The 18022-nt window shown below is 36.7% G+C and overlaps 2 protein-coding genes across 2 annotated transcripts; both read right to left on the reverse strand.

The window, feature by feature from the left end:
• Positions 1–794: 794 nt before the first annotated feature.
• On the reverse strand, positions 795–8303 carry aire (autoimmune regulator). Its single transcript, XM_030161148.1, has 13 exons — positions 7846–8303; positions 7533–7707; positions 6918–7064; positions 6724–6789; positions 6535–6636; positions 6087–6214; positions 5796–5917; positions 5540–5609; positions 4459–4587; positions 4199–4320; positions 2373–2445; positions 2128–2226; positions 795–957 (listed from the first exon to the last, which is right to left on the reverse strand). Exons 1-13 carry the CDS (start codon positions 7990–7992, stop codon positions 877–879), a joined length of 1461 nt encoding a protein of 486 aa, XP_030017008.1. The 5' UTR covers positions 7993–8303; the 3' UTR covers positions 795–876.
• Positions 8304–9564: 1261 nt separating this feature from the next.
• Positions 9565–17544, reverse strand: rab6bb (RAB6B, member RAS oncogene family b). Its single transcript, XM_030161147.1, has 8 exons — positions 17356–17544; positions 14842–14900; positions 14137–14190; positions 13599–13704; positions 12898–13009; positions 12646–12739; positions 12324–12390; positions 9565–10594 (listed from the first exon to the last, which is right to left on the reverse strand). The coding sequence occupies exons 1-8, from the start codon at positions 17423–17425 to the stop codon at positions 10530–10532; spliced, it is 627 nt and encodes a 208-aa protein (XP_030017007.1). The 5' UTR covers positions 17426–17544; the 3' UTR covers positions 9565–10529.
• Between the last annotated feature and the right edge of the window lie 478 nt (positions 17545–18022).

Here is an 18022-nt window from a genome sequence, read left to right on the forward strand (position 1 = left end):
AAGTTTATTTATATAGAGCATTTCATACACTAAGTGCGCTTTACCAGAAGAAGATAAAAACAAAATGCTTAAAAATAAAAGATCACAGCATTATTAACCTTTTCATGCATGAATTTTGAGACCCTTAGCGAAGATTTTTTTCCTGAGTGTTTTTATTCCTCTTTAGGCATGAAAAAAGAATGTGATTGAATATCTTTTAATGGACCTATTTTTTGTGGAGTTACAAAAATATCCACTCATTTGGCCACCATGTGTTTAATTTTTGAAGCAAAGTAATGTATTTAAATCACAATATCAGAAAGTGATATACTGTGTGAAAACTATGAAATAAAAACATGTTTAATGCCACTAATCTGATATTTTCTCACCTTTTATCATACTCTAATACTAGTTATTACTCACTTCATGGAGATGATATGCAAAAAAAATATTTTGTTTAAGAAAACTGTTAATTACAGTCTAAAAACAATTAGCAATTGATTTACACTCAAACATGTTACTGCAGATCAGGTTCACTAAGAACAGCAAAGTTACAGTAATGGTATGAATTGCAGCGTATGGGATGGTGCTGTGTTGGTTGATATGGAACTAAAACAACAAAACCCAGGAACATATAAGAGAACAGCTGGAGAATAGGTGTCCACTAGTATGCATGAAAAGGTTACGAGGGAGTACAAGATACATAAACTCATAATAGAAAGGAATAAAGGTTAAAATAAAGCATTAAAGCTATAACCTCACTAGAAACCACGATGTACAGAGGAAAAAAAAACAGTAATAATAATAGTCTGCTCTTAGCTTTATGTATTCGGGATGCTAGTGGTCGAAGTTGAATTGAGGTAATGCTTTTACAAAGTATTCAAGCCCGGTTGTTAGTCACTGGTAGCACCCTTGAGAGTCAGGAAGAGGCCGAGAGATGCTGTGGAAAGCCCACTGTAAGACGCTGTCAAAGGAACCCTGCCGGGATAGAAAGAGCAGAAATTACACACAAACTGTGGGGTCAGTCCATAGAGGATTTGTGATGCATTTTGTTAACGTGTGGACAATGATATCACACAGCAACAACCTTCAATGAAGTCTTATCGCACTTATCCAATGAATTATTCATCATTTGAGGGCATTTTTGTCATTTTATTCTCTCAGGAGTCAAACAATAAACTAAATAAACTTAAATCCGACTGCAGTTCAGAAAGGTACTCATTTTATGCAGCAATTAATTAAACACTAATACAGACACAATCCAAAGGTAAATATAAGAATTCCCTGAGTTGTTCTTATAATAGTGACTCATAAATATTCATCGTACTACTTTAGTGCATATGTGGTTTCCCCATACATTCAAAAAACAGAGGTTTCACTGCCTAAATTGTCTTAGATTATGTAAAATGTCTAAATCTGACAGAAAAATTTAACAAAAAAGAAAACTATTTAAGCGAGTTGTGTTGATGCAAGTGTTTAATACACAGTTATTTAACCTCCTAGGACCCAGCTATGGGTTTCCTGTCCTCATTTGTGGACAAGAGTTTCACAACTTTATACAAAAAAAAAGATAAGAAAACTGTCCACCACCAAGGACATTCCATAAAAATTTCAAAAACTGCATCTGAAAAAACTGTTGCATCATGACGTTTCCAATATAGGCACTTATTTAATAAGAAAAAACAAAAAAGCTTGTACTTTGCTGACATTTCCTGGGTCTCAGGAGATTAAGAGAAACGTATACGTCTTGAACTAACAGGTTGTGAGTGATCTCACTCGGAATAAGAAAAACAAACCTGTTATTTTCTGAGACATCATATAAATAACTTTTAGCTTGATACAGTTACATTTACATGAATATTAGCTGGAAAATCAAAACAATGGTATGGATATTTTCATAAAATTGGATTACTTTTGTCATTATATTTTTGTGAAAATCCTTTATGGAGTGTACATAAATATAATCAAAGTGAGGTAAATCTTTAAGTAGAACACACACAGAGTCACACACAGAAAATACACAATTACACGCTGGTCTGTGTCAGCTAATATTTCATCCTGAAGCCTGGGTATGATCATGGTAACTCAGTCCTTGTCCGTGTGATGATAAGTGAAGTCATTATTGACATGTAACTGAGCCCCACTCACGTCTCCCAGGATGGAGTCCAGTTCGTCTTTATGGGGGACGGGTTCAGGGACAGAGGAGCTCTGGTCATGGATGTGTGTGTTTTGAACCACAGGGGCGAGCTGGAGTGACACACACCGAAAAACAGAAAACACACCCAGGACACAGGGGACACACATGGAGACACTTTACTCAATAAGATAATAAACTTCACTTTTTCTTTTGTTTATTTACACAGGATACTAGAATCATGTCTGTGCTGACACACCTGCAAACATTCGGCCTCCCTCTCTGCAGAACTGCCCCAGGACCTGGAGCAGGACGAGCAGACTGATCTGCTTCTGGAAAACACAGATATATGGATGCTCAGACTATTCCTGTGGCGTATAAAGTTACTGTCAGTCAGAGTTGGTTTGGATGAAAATATCAATACACTTGAGTATTATGATTTTATGTTTTATGATACTGTAATGATTAAAATAAACCGTTTATGTTTAATTAAAGCAGGGGTGTCAAACTCCATATTCAGCTAAATTTGAGCTGAAGTGGGCCGACCCAGTGAATTAATAACACAATAAAATATAAATAATGTCAACTCCAAACTTTTCTCCATGTTTAAGAGCGAAAAAAATAAATTTGCATTCTGAAAAGGTTTACATCTACAAACTATCCTTTCAAACAATGTGAATAACATGAACAAACTGAAAAAATAAGTGTAATTTTAACAATATTATGCCTCAGTTTATCATTTACACATGTACATTATAACTTACAGATCACAGCGGATCTACAAACACACAAAACATTTAGTAACAGGCAGAAAATTGTTAAACTTGTACTTACTTCTCTTAAGACATTTCAGGTTGTTCATATAGGTTATTCACATTTTTTTTTTGTGAAATTATACTTCGTTTTAGTGTAAATACATAAAAAATATTTACAATTACAAAGAGAAGAATTTGGATTTGTCAGTATTTATATGTTATTATGATAGTATTTTACCGATGTGACCCACTTGAGATTGAATTGGTTTGAATGTGGAACCTGAACTAAAAGGATTGTTAATGTCTTCAGTGTAATTTTTGTATTTCACATTGCATTTGTTGTTGTTGTTTTTTTTTTTTACACTTTTTCATCTTATTGTAAATCAGTTTATCTGAGAGGGAACTGGACTTCTGGGCCTCTTCTTATTGTTTTCAGGCTGTAGAAAATCTAACTCATAATAGATTTTGGCCAATCAGAGGTGTCTTTTCAGACCAGGCGATTAAAAAACATTAATGGTGAATGGCCTGACACACAAGCAACATGGCAGCAGCTCAGACAGTGATATTATGGCTTTACTTTTCCACAGTGGAATGAAATGATGTCATATGATCGAGTGTATCTTCATATCTAGTCTATGACTGAAACAGAGAGGAGTTGATGCCACTCTTACTGACTGTCAGAAAAAAAATGTTCCAGAATTCTGAGAAAAAAATCTTAATTCTGACTTTTTTCCTCAGAATTCTGACTTTTTTTCTCATAATAATAATAATAATAAAAAATATACTGGACCTTAATTTAATTTTTTTTTTTCTCAGTGGCCCTAACCCTCTTCTGTACCCTTATGTAATACATACAACACAAAAATCTCGCATATTTTGTAGCTCATGTGACACTAAAACATTGAAATAAACTGGCATCTATGCTGTAAATCTTATCTCCAGAGCAGAAAAACTTGCTGTTACATGCCTGAGCCTGTATGTCTAGAGCCATTTTGTAAAAGGGATGATCCTCACTAACACTTAATGTGTATTACTCTGTGGCAGGGGTCCATTTACAATCCATTAGTCACCATTAGCAAGACACGATGACCAAAAGCTCACCCTTAATGCATAGCAGTGATCAATACTAACAGTGATCCACAGGAAGTTCTTGGCAGTAGGAGCATATCCTCATACTCTGGGATGTGTCTTTACATCAGCCATTGAACGTGAAGCTAAAGTCAGGGCTCAGCTAGAACACCTCTGCATGTGGGATTATGTCTGATTATCTGTCATTTTATGCAAATATCTCATAATCAGTGACAGTCAGAGAAGTGAGAAGATGCCTTACTTGGAGAAATGGCATTGTAGGTGGTAGCGCTTCAGACACTGGCGGCAGTGAGTCAGGTCTCCTCCACCGAGGCGACAAACGTCACAAACCTCCTTCACACTGACCACGTCTCCACCTGAGAACTGATCATATTTCACACAGAAAAATATAAAGTGTGCCAAACAACTCTAAGTCAGTAATTATCAAAAGATAAAGGAATACAAAATGATAGAGGAAGAGCTCATCAGGATGCTCTTTATCATTTTTTTTTTTTTTTTTACCTGATTTCTTCCATTTATGGAGGCTGTGACACCAGGAAGAGACGATGATGACAGGGGGGAGAAGTAGGAAACATTTAAGACGGTGTTGGTGGAGCTTGTGTTTGTCTGCTCAGGCTGGGACATAAGTGTCTGGAATATTATAATCATTATAGAATTAGAAAGTACAGAACATCACTCAGACCTACTAAAAACAAAACAGGTCAGAGATCGAAAAAAGCAGCACAACAGCCATTTATACAAATAACCATACATTAATGTTTTAGTGTTATTTTTGTTAAACTGTTTTATTGCCTTTATTTATCACCTCTTAACTATGATATTGCCTATGACAGCCAACTTGAAGACCTTTTTATTAATCGTGCACATTTGGTTTTGTGTTTACAATGGTGACATTACAAATAAGAAACTCTTTTTTTATGCCTCGTCTGGTAAAAGGAAAGTTAAGCAGTAAAAATACCACTAGATATATGACTGAATCTGCACACTGACCTAATAATGACACAGAAAATAATAATAATAATAATAATAATAATAATAATAATAATAATAATAATAATAATAATAATAATAATAATAATACCACTACTACTACTACTACTACTACTACTAATACCACTATTATGACTACTACTACTACTACTACTACTACTACCACTACTACTACTACCACTACCACTACTACTACTACTACTACTACTACTACTACTACTACTACTACTACGACTACTACTACTACTACAACTACTTCTACTACTACTACTACTACTACTACTACTACTACTTCTACTACTACTACTACTACTACTACTACTACTACTACTACTACTAATAATAATAATAATAATAATAATAATAATACCACTACTACTACTACTACTACTACTACTACTACTACTAATAATAATAATAATGGATTCGATTTCTACAGCTCACCCAAAGCGCTTTACATTATTGATCCATTATTCATTTGCTCTCATATTCATACTCTGGTGGTAAACTACATAATAACCAACCATGTGCAAATACATCCAATTTACATGAATATCCACCAAAGTCAAACTAAATTCTTTTAGCTTCTTACTTGTAGTGGTTGTAGAGCTTTCTCTTTTTTCACTTTGTTTCCACAGCACCCCTCACACTGCCATGAGCCACTGCAGATTAGAAATGTACTGAATGAAAAACAAGCAATAAAACAAAAATAAGATTCCACTCACTAAAAAATAAATCAAAGTTATTAATTAGAAAGACTATATCAGAATTAGGTGATTTTTGTCTCCAACCACAAAGTGTTTGGGGTTCATTGAAAGATAGTGATTACATTTTTTTGTGCTGTGTACCTTGGTATGGATGTGAGAGGAGGATTCAGGCAGGTTAGATGAAAAGCACGAGGACAGCCATCACAACATATCAGCTCCCCTCCGTCCTTACACACTGCACATTCATCATCATTATAGTGGATCTGAACACACACACACACACACACACACACACACACACACACACACACACACACACACACACACACACACACACACACACACACTGAGTACACACAAAAGCTGACACACACAATCCCAGAGGTAAAACTATGTGGCTTAAGTCAGAGTGAACACAGATAGGACCTCTACCATTCCTTTTACTGTCTCCTCCTTGTGGTGAGTTGTAGTGCTTGCAGTTTTGCTCTCTCCACTTGTCTCCACTGAAGGGCCACATGAGTAATACTCCCCACCAACTTTAATGTATTTTCTGGCAGTTCCTGCAGAATAAATTTAGTATATATCCTCTTGAGACCAGGGGAAGTTTTGACTTTTTTACAATAAATAATTTTTGTGTATGAAAACAGCATACCGAAGCAGTTTTTTCAGATACAATTTATATTTTTTGCTGTAATGTTTTTTTTTAAGTAAAGTTATGAAACGTTTGTTCTCCTACAGAGGACAAAAATGCATTGTTAGGTCTCAAAAGGATATATTATTATTATTATTATTATTATTATTATTATTATTATTATTATTATCATTATGTTTGTGCATTGACATATTTTAGATCAGTGTTTCCATGATGAGCCTGCTTCACCGTCTGATCCAAACGTATTTTCTCGGGCTTCTTGGCTGGATGGCTGTTCAGCAGAGGAGGCTGAAGAAGACGAATGGACTGAGGATGACACTGCCTGCACACCTGTAACAGAATACAGGGATTAAAGAATCGTAGCATGATTAAATTAAAAGATGCATTTAATTTAATTGTCGATTTGTCCGTATTTACTATTTCCAGACGAAAGATGTGGAACTGATGCTTCACTTTTTACCCTGTACAACTTCACTTTACCCCCTGGAACAAACCGAAAAGAACAGATTTTACTGTTATGTTACGTTACGTTACGTTACGTTATGTTATGAAATTAATCCATTTTTACTCATATCCTAAGAGAAAAAAGCAAATGTGTTAAAAGACATAACCTGATGTACCACTTGTCTTGGCATGATACTGTGAATGTAAGTTGTGGGAGTTTGTTTTTCTGTCCTCATGACTCCTTTTCTTGTTGTGAAAAATTTTGTGACCTCCAGGTGATGTCTCCTTAACTCTGGCACCTGCCGCATCTCTTCCTGTCAAAAAGTCAAATCAGTAACACATTAAAATAAAAGCTTAGGTTAAAAAGTAAACTGTGACATGTCGCATTGAAAGATTGTGCGCTAAAATTTAATGCTCAGGACTGTGGGGATGAGATTAAAGTCTCAGTGTTGGCTCCCTGAACAGTCACAGATTTACCTGAAATCGACTAAAGAATGAGGATGGTGGAATATTATAGGAAAAAAAGTACAAAGGTTTCCAACACTGTTGCTTACTGCTCAGAAAATGTAGATAATGTAGTAAATTTAAACCTGAAATAATTGGAATTCTGAGAAAGGCAAGAATAGGATAAAAAAGGTGACAGGTTAATTAATATCTATTTGGGGTATATATAAAAATACAGTCATAAATGTAAAGACCCCCTAGATAACACAATATCAAAAAATTCTAAATAATCATCTTTTACTGCCATGTATTGTCAAATGTCTTTTATCATCACATACGAGCATGCAGTTTCCTGAGCAGCGTCTGCAGCTTTGGGTAGCTGTCCACATTATAATCTTTAGTCAAGTTACTCCAGAATGCCTGGATGGTGGATCTGTCCTGCTCCAGGACCCAGGTCAGGAGACAGTATATGGCCTTGTGGATCCCTTCCCTGCCCTCCTTCTCCAGAGTTTCCTACAAATCCACACAAACAGCAATGAAATTTTAGCAGTCTATAGTCCTAACCCTAGATTCTCCGACATCTCTGTCTGTATTTTTGATTTAATTTTTTTATTTCTGCAGAAAACGCTTGCTAATATCTCAGTAACTCACCTGTAGTTGTTGGTCGGTGATGACATTTTTGTCTGCCAAACCATAGACAAGAGGAAAAGGATCGTCCACAGACATGGCGATGTCAGTGCGGAACTCCCTCAACAGGGAACGAAAGTTTGTGTCTCTAAAAGCCTCCACTCTGGACATGATTTAGTTTTTTTTGCAAATGACTAAAATGACTGTGCACTTGCGATCATATTAATGGGATTTTGGATGGAGGAGGTGTGTCCTCCTCAGGTAATTATAATGTAAATATTGTACAGTTACACTGTTTCTTGCAGACTGGACGTTTTATAGTATCAACAATAACATGTACAGGTATCACCATGCCTTCTCTTAAATATCCCTGTTTTTTGTTTATACAAGCACAATCATATTTGCAAAATTTCAAACTATCACATCTTGTACTGTACACGAACTGTCACCTCCACCCTTGAGGAAACCCAATAGAGGCCCCCACACGACCTCTAGTCTCTGAGGGGTTCAGATGTCCAGCATTAACTGCCTGTGTCCGTCCTTTGACCCTCAGTTGGATCAAATGACATGCTGTCCATGCAGGGGAATACCTGTTCTCTTACATCAGGTAAGCTGAGTCAAAGCAAACTGGCACATGACAGTTTTTCCTCTTAAAAGGTTCTTTCCACTTCAACTTCCCCTGAACTTTCAGGTTTTCAGATGCTGAGTCACTGCAGGCAGGTCGTGATTAGAGTGACAATTATGACTTAGCAACAGACATGAGGAAATGAACAGCACAAACAATGGACTGACTGACAGTTTGATTATAGTCACAAACTCAGCCCGCTTTCTTTAGCTGTGGTTCTTGTGTCAGAATTTGTCACTGAATAGACTGCAGTCTTGTCAAGTCGTCTCATTAAAAAGATTGAATAAGCAACCACATCTGGGCTTAAAACATATAGTTAGTTTTGCTGTAGCCTGTTAATCTACAACCTACATTAAAAAATAAACTGTCAAACTGATTAATGAGACTTGGTTTTAATTCTAAACGTATCAGTGTTTCTTTGACAACTACAAGAGCACTATACCACTCTCATAAAAGTTCCTACACTACAGTGGACTGTATATACAGCCATGGAAAATTAAGAGACCACTCCAAACCTCCAGACCTGAACCCCATTGAAAACCTCTTTAATATAATTACTGGGAAGATAAATGGTCACAAACCATTAAACAAAGTTGAGCTGCTCACATTTTTGCATCATGAGTGCCTGCAGTGTCAAACACTAATGGACAAAATGCCAAAACTATGATTGATAATCAGTGTTATCCACCACATATTTATTTATGAGGTCCTCCTCTGAGTTAATGCATTAGTATTCTGATGTTTAAAAATGAATGTGAACTTGTTTTCTATTCAAGGTCTGAGAACAAACGTTTTCTGCAAATAAGAAGAAAAAACTCATAGTGGTCTTTTGAAATTCTTCCAAGGCTGTACAACATCGCAGCAATCTTTTTGAACACTTATTTCTCAACTGTTTGAGAGAAAAATAACAAAATGACATCTTTTATCTCTTACTGCTGTCTAGTAATCATCTGTTACTGACATTTTACTCTCTTCAATTTTATTTTCCCAATAGAATAAATCTATATTTATATTCACGTCTTAAAAGAAGCTTTTTTTATATATATATATTAATTCAGTAAAATGACCATAGAGTAGACCATTTTGCTACCAGGTAAGTGTTGATGGTTAGGAGAGTGAAGCCCTTTAATCTGTAATTTATTAATCATTAAACATTATTACATTTTTCATACTGGTGAACAAGGACCACTTCTACAGAGGGACGTTCACAACATACATATTACATTATTATATACAGTGCAGTGCATTACAGTGGATCATTATATGTGTATTACCGGGATGGAGGGGTGGGAAGACTGAAGGAGAAAGGTAAAGAAGGAAGAGAGGGGAAGAGAGGAGCGGTTTCGAGGGAGGGAGAGTTGTGTGATAGTAAGTTGTCTTTTTTATTACTTCTTTTTTTAACCACAGTACAGTTTGTTCTATAAAAGTTAAACCCATAGAGAGATAGAGTGCCACATTTTCACAGCTACTGTTAGGTGAACCTACTGGAAGTTGACTCTTGTGGGAATATCAAATGAGATACGTTTGTCATGAGATGCTATAGAGAGATGCTATAAAACATTCTAAGATACTCAACCTCCGCCCAGAGTGCAGACACCCTGGAGGGCAGGTCAAAGGTCAAAGATCAGATCAGCGTGCATGCGTGCTGTAGACATTCAGACGTGTTTGGCCACCTAGAAAAATGGCTGACCCCCCCCCCTCCCCCCACTATTTCTCCTTCTATGTTTAGGCATCATTTTTGGTGCTTTCCCTTTTTATATAAAAAAAATACAAAACATAACAGCGAAAAGAATTCTGTTGGTTGTCTTGGTTTTCTCTCTTTTTCGTTTTTCCAAAGCTTTTTTTTTTTTTGTTCGTCTGCATTTCGACTGTGTCCCCCCTTTTCTCCTCAAGTCACTTACATATTGACAAAGTATACAATATTTTACAACTGAACAAGACTGAAAGATAACATTTGATTTGTCCAATCAGATACAAGGCCCAGATCCTATATCCAATTAGAGAAGTCAACTGGAAGCTAACCAGTAGTAAGCAACACAACAAGCCTATGGTGTGAAGGGAGCTGTCCATTTGCAGCTCTGCATTAACATGAGCACCCGCCTTCGGGCACAGTGGGCTCTGCTGGTTTGTCCAGCTTGATGTCAATCACTGGGAAGTGTCCAGTTAAGGAAAAGGTGATGTCTTACTAGCCTTCACATCTCACACTCAAACAACAATTACTATTATTAAAAACAAACAAACAAACAAACAAAAACAACCTCACATCTCATAGTTTTCTTACATTTCTTTTCTCAGCTACTGTAAACATTAAGGATCTCCATTACTGAGCCTGACATGAAACACTCAATTCATTAAAGATACACAAGAAGCAACTGACAGTGCAATATGATGCAATTCACCTCTAATGCAGCTCAATGAAATTTAACATCATTTAATTCAACATAATGTGATTCAGTGTGATGCCAAATAATATGATGCTGTGAAATTCAATATTGTTCAGATAGTTTGATATCTCTGGTTCTGGGTCAGACAGTAAACCATACATAAACCATACACCAACAAAACATACATAAAGTTACAGTTTCACCTCTCAGATTTGCTTCATATTTATGCTGGTTTTGTCTAACTTAAAAAAAAATCAGTGATTAATGAAAGCCTGGACTTCAGCTTGATCCAGTATTCCCTTCCTGTGGTGCAAGGTTATAATAGTTTTGGATTTTTCATTATAGTTTAGCTTTATTTAGTTTTGACTTTTTTCTTCTCTAATTCAGTTAGTTTTAATTCATTTTTAGAGCAAGTTTACTAGTTTTTATTAGTTTTTGTTATTTTTTAAATGCTTAGTTTTAGTTTAGTTTTTTTTTTTTTTTTTTAATATATCTTTTCTCTTCTTCTTCGTTGTATTCAAATAAATCCCAGACAGGACTCTACTGCTTTCTCCTAACTTTAGTCTCCATATTTCCAGGTAGAGTGGGGATGAGAAGACGACTGTAAACAACTAGTGACGACAAGTGACGGACCATTAAATATAATACAGTGCCAGCAGCTAAAATTGCTTGAGGGAAATAAATTGCTTTAATATCAATCCGACATTGACAAAGACGAAAACGAAGGGAATTTTATCCATAACTTTTATCTGTTTTAGTTAGTTTTGTAAGCACACAATACAGTTTCAGTTAGTTATCGTTTTTTTTTTTCGTTTAATTATAGTTTTTATTTATTTCAGTAAACGAAAATGTTTTTACAATTCTAGTTTTTGTCATTTCATTAGTTTTCGTTAATGATAATAACCTTGCTGTGGTGTCACCTGTTAAAATGCTACGACACACCTCAGCCGAAAGCTTTTTTATATGACGGGAATGGGCCAGTGACAGCAGCAACAATGAGGTGGATGAGGGTAACAATCAACCAATTGGTTTGTAATATAAAATTATTAATCATAAATTATCCGTTTCTCCTTGAACATAGAGTTTCTACTTGTAATTACACATAAATTAATTAAATTAGCCCTAGAGCAAAAAAATATATATATTAATAATTTTGTCAAGCCAAACTGCATTTTATTTTTTATTAGGGAGCTTACATGTTGTATTTCTCCCTTTTTGCGAAACATCATCTTCCACTTCACATCCTCAGCCCTTGTCATCTCCCAGACGGCCACTAGGTGGTGCTGTAGCTGTGCATCCATTCTACCTCCCTTGCTCAGAGCTTCTCCTCTCTATTAAGCAAAAGAGGTTTAATGGCTGATGTCTCAGCTGACAGTAGGTTGGCATGTCTGTTTGTCCTAACGCCAACAACCACTAAGAGATTAAAAATAAGCTTCCTATTTCTCGGTTGTTTGGCTCATGACATGGTGAGTCACGGTAGCTGTAAAGGATACTGCCTTCAGGATTTGCATCGTCCAAGCTTTCCATTCCAGGTAGGGCTGCTGCAACCCGACGAAACAGCTAGGCAGAGAGAAAAAGAAGAGGGTAGGTGTCATGGGAGGAGAGGTAAAAAAGATGTACAGAAAAATATGGGAGAGCATTCAAAAGCAGCTGTAAACCAGAGGGACAAAAGGTACAACCAAACCACTTCCCAACACTCATTTCAGATTTAGTGGGTCATTTCTGTGACTCCTTGAAGGGATACTGAATGGCTGACACTCTGAGAGCCGCTGACACTCAAAATGCTGTAAAATATGGTGAAACTGCAGGTATCACCTGTTTGACATTGCAGCCCGTCTTGGCACTGGTCTCGATGAACATGACGTTCAGCTCTTTGGCTCTCTGCTCTCCTTCCTCGATCGTGATTTGCCTACAGGAAAATCAGACCAGACTCAGCATCTCATTTTGAAAGATAAATTATTCAGGACTGACATGTTGCTCCTAGTTTTTAACTCAGTTTAAATGTATTCACATGATGAAGACTAGCTTTATATGACAGTTCTATGTGATTTGATGAACTGTGCTCACCTCTTTTCCTCCAGATCTGTCTTGTTGCCGACTAACATAATGATGACATCACTTCCTCTCTCTGTCCTGACATCATCAATCCATTTACAAGTCTGCTGGAATGAGTTCACATCTGTGGAGGCCAAACATTTCATGTTTTTTTTTTTCTTTTTTCAATTAAAAAAAAACATCTAGTGGTTGTCTTTGAGCACATTCTAAATTCACTTTATGACATTCAGCTAGTAAAAATGTCTGCAATGCCTAGGCATAAGCATTTAATTCTGAACCACAATATATATTATATTTTGTTGAGTGTTTACGTTTTATTTTACTGTTATATGTTCCACAAGTATGATCATATCTGCAGTTCAATACCTATTTGTGTGTGCATTAAACTTACAAAACTTGGAATGTGACTCTAGTACACCATATGTGACTATGATGAGCCTTGTAACATAGAAGAATAATATGTTAATCCAGCGAGAAAAACAAAGACAAAACCAAGAAAAAAGGGTGAAAAAACAACAATGTGATTTACCACCACTAATATGCACTGAATATTTCTGTTACAAAACTTACAAAGTTACAAAACTAATCTAATTGATGCCTTTTGTCAAAGTAATGGTAGATTTTTCTTCTTTTGGAGCTATTAAAAGGGTCTTGAAATGCATTAAATGTGTACTTTACAGCATGCAGAAAGACTGGAATTAAACACTGCTCACTTGTAATGTCATAGACGACCACAGCTACTGTCGAGTCTCGTATGTAACTGGGAATGAGGCTCCTGAAACGCTCCTGTCCAGCTGTATCCCACAGCTGCAGCCTTACCTACATTTTCACACACAGAGGAACACACACAAACCTTCATCATCTGATTCAACTTCATACAACACACAAACTATACAGACAAAACGCTTTGTAAGTACACTTGCAAAGGGATAAACTCATATCAGCTGGTGTGCAGACTCACAGAGCATAATATCTTAACAATGTAATGGTATTAATATTAGCTAAAGGAGATGATCCAGGGAAAGGCTTTAACTTCTTACAGGGTTAGAAAAGCCAAAGCTATTACTACCAGAAATAACCTTAGGATAATCATGTTAGTCTGTGAAGAGAGCAGTAATTAAGCAAATCAAATCAGGGATTAGTCAAAACAGGCTGGAAATTGGGACATTTCTTACATAGGACGCTGGCTAAAATGAATCAAGTTGTGTCTCTATGTGTGAATTCAACTAAATGACAATCAAGCCGTCTTACTGTTCGGTCCTCCAGGTACATTGTCTTTGATAGGAAGTCAATTCCAATGGTCGCCTGTGTTGAAAAAAAGGAGTGAAAAAATCATCAGTGTAGCCCGGATGTCGGAAGCTAAAATGATTTTCTGCATCATCTGTTGTTTCCAGCAGAGTGGCTATTGTTTAAGTGAAGGAAAGGACAAAAAGCTGATGGGAAAAAAAAAAAACAACAGACAATCAGGGCTGAAATTGAATTGGACTAATTTAATTTGTGTCGCCCTCGGGACTCAACCATTCTGACTTGTAACATTTGTAAGTTCTAAGAAGGCAAGGGGCAAACGTTATTTATGCCCTAAAGGTAGGAGAATCTTTCTGCGGTGACATTTATTTTAACAATAGTGAAATGACATTATGCAAATTTTAACGTACATGCAAACCCTGATTAGAATTTCTTATCAAGCAAGTGTTTTTTTTTTTTTACAACAGCACTGAAATTATTCCATTATAAATCAATCACTATTACACCACAAAAGGCCTAATATACTGTATATTGTAGGCAAAAATAATGCTATTACAGAACAGTGGAAAGAAAAATGTTAACAATCAAAGATTTTCCATGATATAATAATAAATAGCTGTAAGTTAGGGATAACAGCTATGAAGGATAAGTGGGATTAAAGCTGTTCTTAATGTCCTAAGGTTTCAGGTTTGCTGATGATTTTATCCTCACCTGATATGTGTTGTCAAAGCTGTCATACATAAATCTAGTGATGAGAGATGTTTTCCCCACTGTAAGAAAACACACAGACGGTAATATTCATTAGTGTTAGTTCAGGAAAAAATAAATAAAAATAGTGTGTCATGATGAAAACGTCGAATCTGGTTATTTGTTTTGCCAGTCTGGTAATGACAAGTCAAGAGTGGAACATTGATCTACAGACACTTTTCCATCACTGTCAAAACAAGAACAATCAGAATTGGACAGGGAAATAGAAAAATACATATTTAAACAGGAGACTGACATTTCAGGTGTAGGAACATAAGCCTTGGAATGAAATGTGTCTGAGTGAAAAGCACTGAAATGTGAAAAAGTGGTTTAAAATCTTAAGCCAAAGAATAATGAAACATAATGGGTATTCTATGTTAATTTGTCACTATGGAAACACACTAAAACTAACATCAGTATCTAACACTAATTTTCATTTGTCGAACATGACACAATTGGATCAAATGTAGTATCAGCACTTTCTTTTAGAATCACTAAATGTACCAGGATGCAATTTGAAGATTTACATCATTTTTTTACTTTCGGAAATGGATGCCGATTCCTGAAAAGCTGCAGGAAAAGATCACATTGAGGGAGAATGTTTTTAGTGACTAGCTGAGATGACAAAAGGCCATACAAATACATGAAGATTTGAGAATGTGAGTGGTTTTCTGGCTTGAAGGTGAAGCCTGGTGAGCTCCATTTTTTTTATTTACATCCCACCCAGCACCATCTTTGGTCAATTTTACTCCAAATATAAACACAAGTGAGGACAGGACTTTGTTTGGTTGTTCTGTCCTGCACACAACATGGTTCTTCTGAAGCCTGGGGTGTCTGCTGCCAGCGATGGGCAGTGGCCACACCAGGCCTCCATTCAGCACCATGGACAGCAACATTGAAAAGCACTGAAATGTGAATAAGTGGTTTAAAATCTTAAGCCAAATGAAACATAATGGGTATTCTATGTTAATTTGTTACTATAGAAACATATTAAAACTAACATAAGTATCTAACACTAATTTTCATTTGTCAGACATGACACAACTGGATCAAATGTAGTATCAGCAGTTTCTTTTAGAATCACTAAATGTACCAGGATGCAATTTGAAGATTTTAATCATCTGTTTGCTTTCGGAAATGGATGCCGATTCTTGAAAAGCTGCAGGAAAAGATCACATTGAGGGAGAATGTTTTTAGTGACTAGCTGAGATGACGAAAGGCCATACAAATACATGAAGATTTGAGAGCGTGAGTGGTTTTCTGGCTTGAAGGTGAAGCCTGGTGAGCTCCATTTTTTTTATTTACATCCCACCCAGCACCATCTTGGTCAGTTTTACCCCAAATATAAACACAAGTGAGGACAGGACTTTGTTTGGTTGCTCTGTCCTGCACACAACATGGTTCTTCTGAAGCCTGGGGTGTCTGCTGCCAGCGATGGGCAGTGGCCACACCAGGCCTCCATTCAGCACCATGGACAGCAACATTGCAGTACAGGCCACACAAATACACACACAGGAGGCGAAGGAGAAGACACGCACACACACATACACACACACATTCAGCCATCATGATGTGACACACAAGCACCAGCTTTTCTCATATCAGGCCTTAATGTTTGTATTCTGCTGCATTTTATGGGATATTGGATCCTGTGCTGCCACTCTGGATGTCAGATGTCTGAACACGTATCCAAGCTCTGCTCCACAGCGCTAAACCATTATCGATCAGCACCTCCTGAATTTGTGCCATCACATCAAAGCACATACACAGTCATTCTCCCACCAAACAAATGGATTATTGAATATATAGTATAACGTTGTGGTGCTGTCATGGCCGTTTATATTTGTTTATTTATGGGACGGAACCGGAGACTGCGAGGTTTTAGAGACGCTACAGACATCGCCAGCCTAGGGTGTGTCCCGAACTGACACATGGGGGACTGTTTGTTATCTCCGCCAATAACACGAACAGCGGAAAAATAAAGAACATATTGCATGTTTTTGCGATAGATGAAGGTTCAAATCAGAAATTGGCAATCCAAGTGGAATAAAGCCGTTATCTGTAAACAGACCGGAGCATATTTGTCGGTCACTGCAGCACATCAAAACATCTCAATTCACAGCGCCTGCTCCGATGCCAGTCATGACAATTTAGAATAAAGAATAAATAATGCACAAATGATATCCACTAGAATTAGCTTTTGATTCTGTGTATTCACATGTGTGCTATTTAATCCAAGGGTGGAATTTATGTGCATGCGTCTTTTTTTTTTTCCCCTTCCTCGACTAATCAAATTTTCTACAGCTACAGATATGTGCCAAGAGCTACATGGGCGTCAAAAATACACCAAAGCAAGCCAAAACATCCTCTGGATTGACTTAAAACTTTAAAAAATCAACAAGGATTACATACTTGGCCTTCAACATATGCGCATGTTTTGGCATTAGGGGAGGATAACCAAACCTCTCCAATACTCACCGCTCTGTTCTCCCAGAAACACGAGTTTAAATTTCCTCAGGGGGTTCCCTAAATCTCCTCCAGCTGACATGGTCGCAGATAAAGAGCTCAACTTGGATTATTTTATAGATATTCTTATGGTTCGGCGTCTCCTCCGTTGTGGGTGCGCAGGGGGATCTTCCTCACAGAATGATGGGAATGCAGCTCAGCATCCTCCTGTCAATTTAAGCAGCGTGTGCGCCTGCGCGACCTCACCTATTTCAATCCCTCACCTTTATATTAGACCCGGACCTAAGCGATGGTTTTATGTTTCAGGTGAAATAAAATTCATGACTCTAGGGAAAAGATGAATATATAAGGTGTGTCGATTTATAGTTGAAGTCGACCTACAGTACCTGCAACATGAGGTCTTCGGCCAGGGGTCTCAAACTCATTTTCTTTCAGGGGCCACATTCAGCCCGATTTGATCTCAAGTGGGCCGGACCAGTAAAATAATAGCATAATAACCTATAGATAATGACAACTCCAAATTTTTGTCTTTGTTTTAGTGCAAAAAAACCTATTAAATTATGAAAATACTTACTTTTATAAACTATTCAAAAAAAAGATGTGAATAACCTGAAAAAAAACTTACATTTCTTAAGAAAAAATAAGTTCAATTTTAACAATATTATGCCTCAACTTATCA

This window comes from Sphaeramia orbicularis, chromosome 17 (assembly GCF_902148855.1).
Source record: "Sphaeramia orbicularis chromosome 17, fSphaOr1.1, whole genome shotgun sequence".
Classification (NCBI taxonomy): Eukaryota; Metazoa; Chordata; class Actinopteri; order Kurtiformes; family Apogonidae; genus Sphaeramia; species Sphaeramia orbicularis.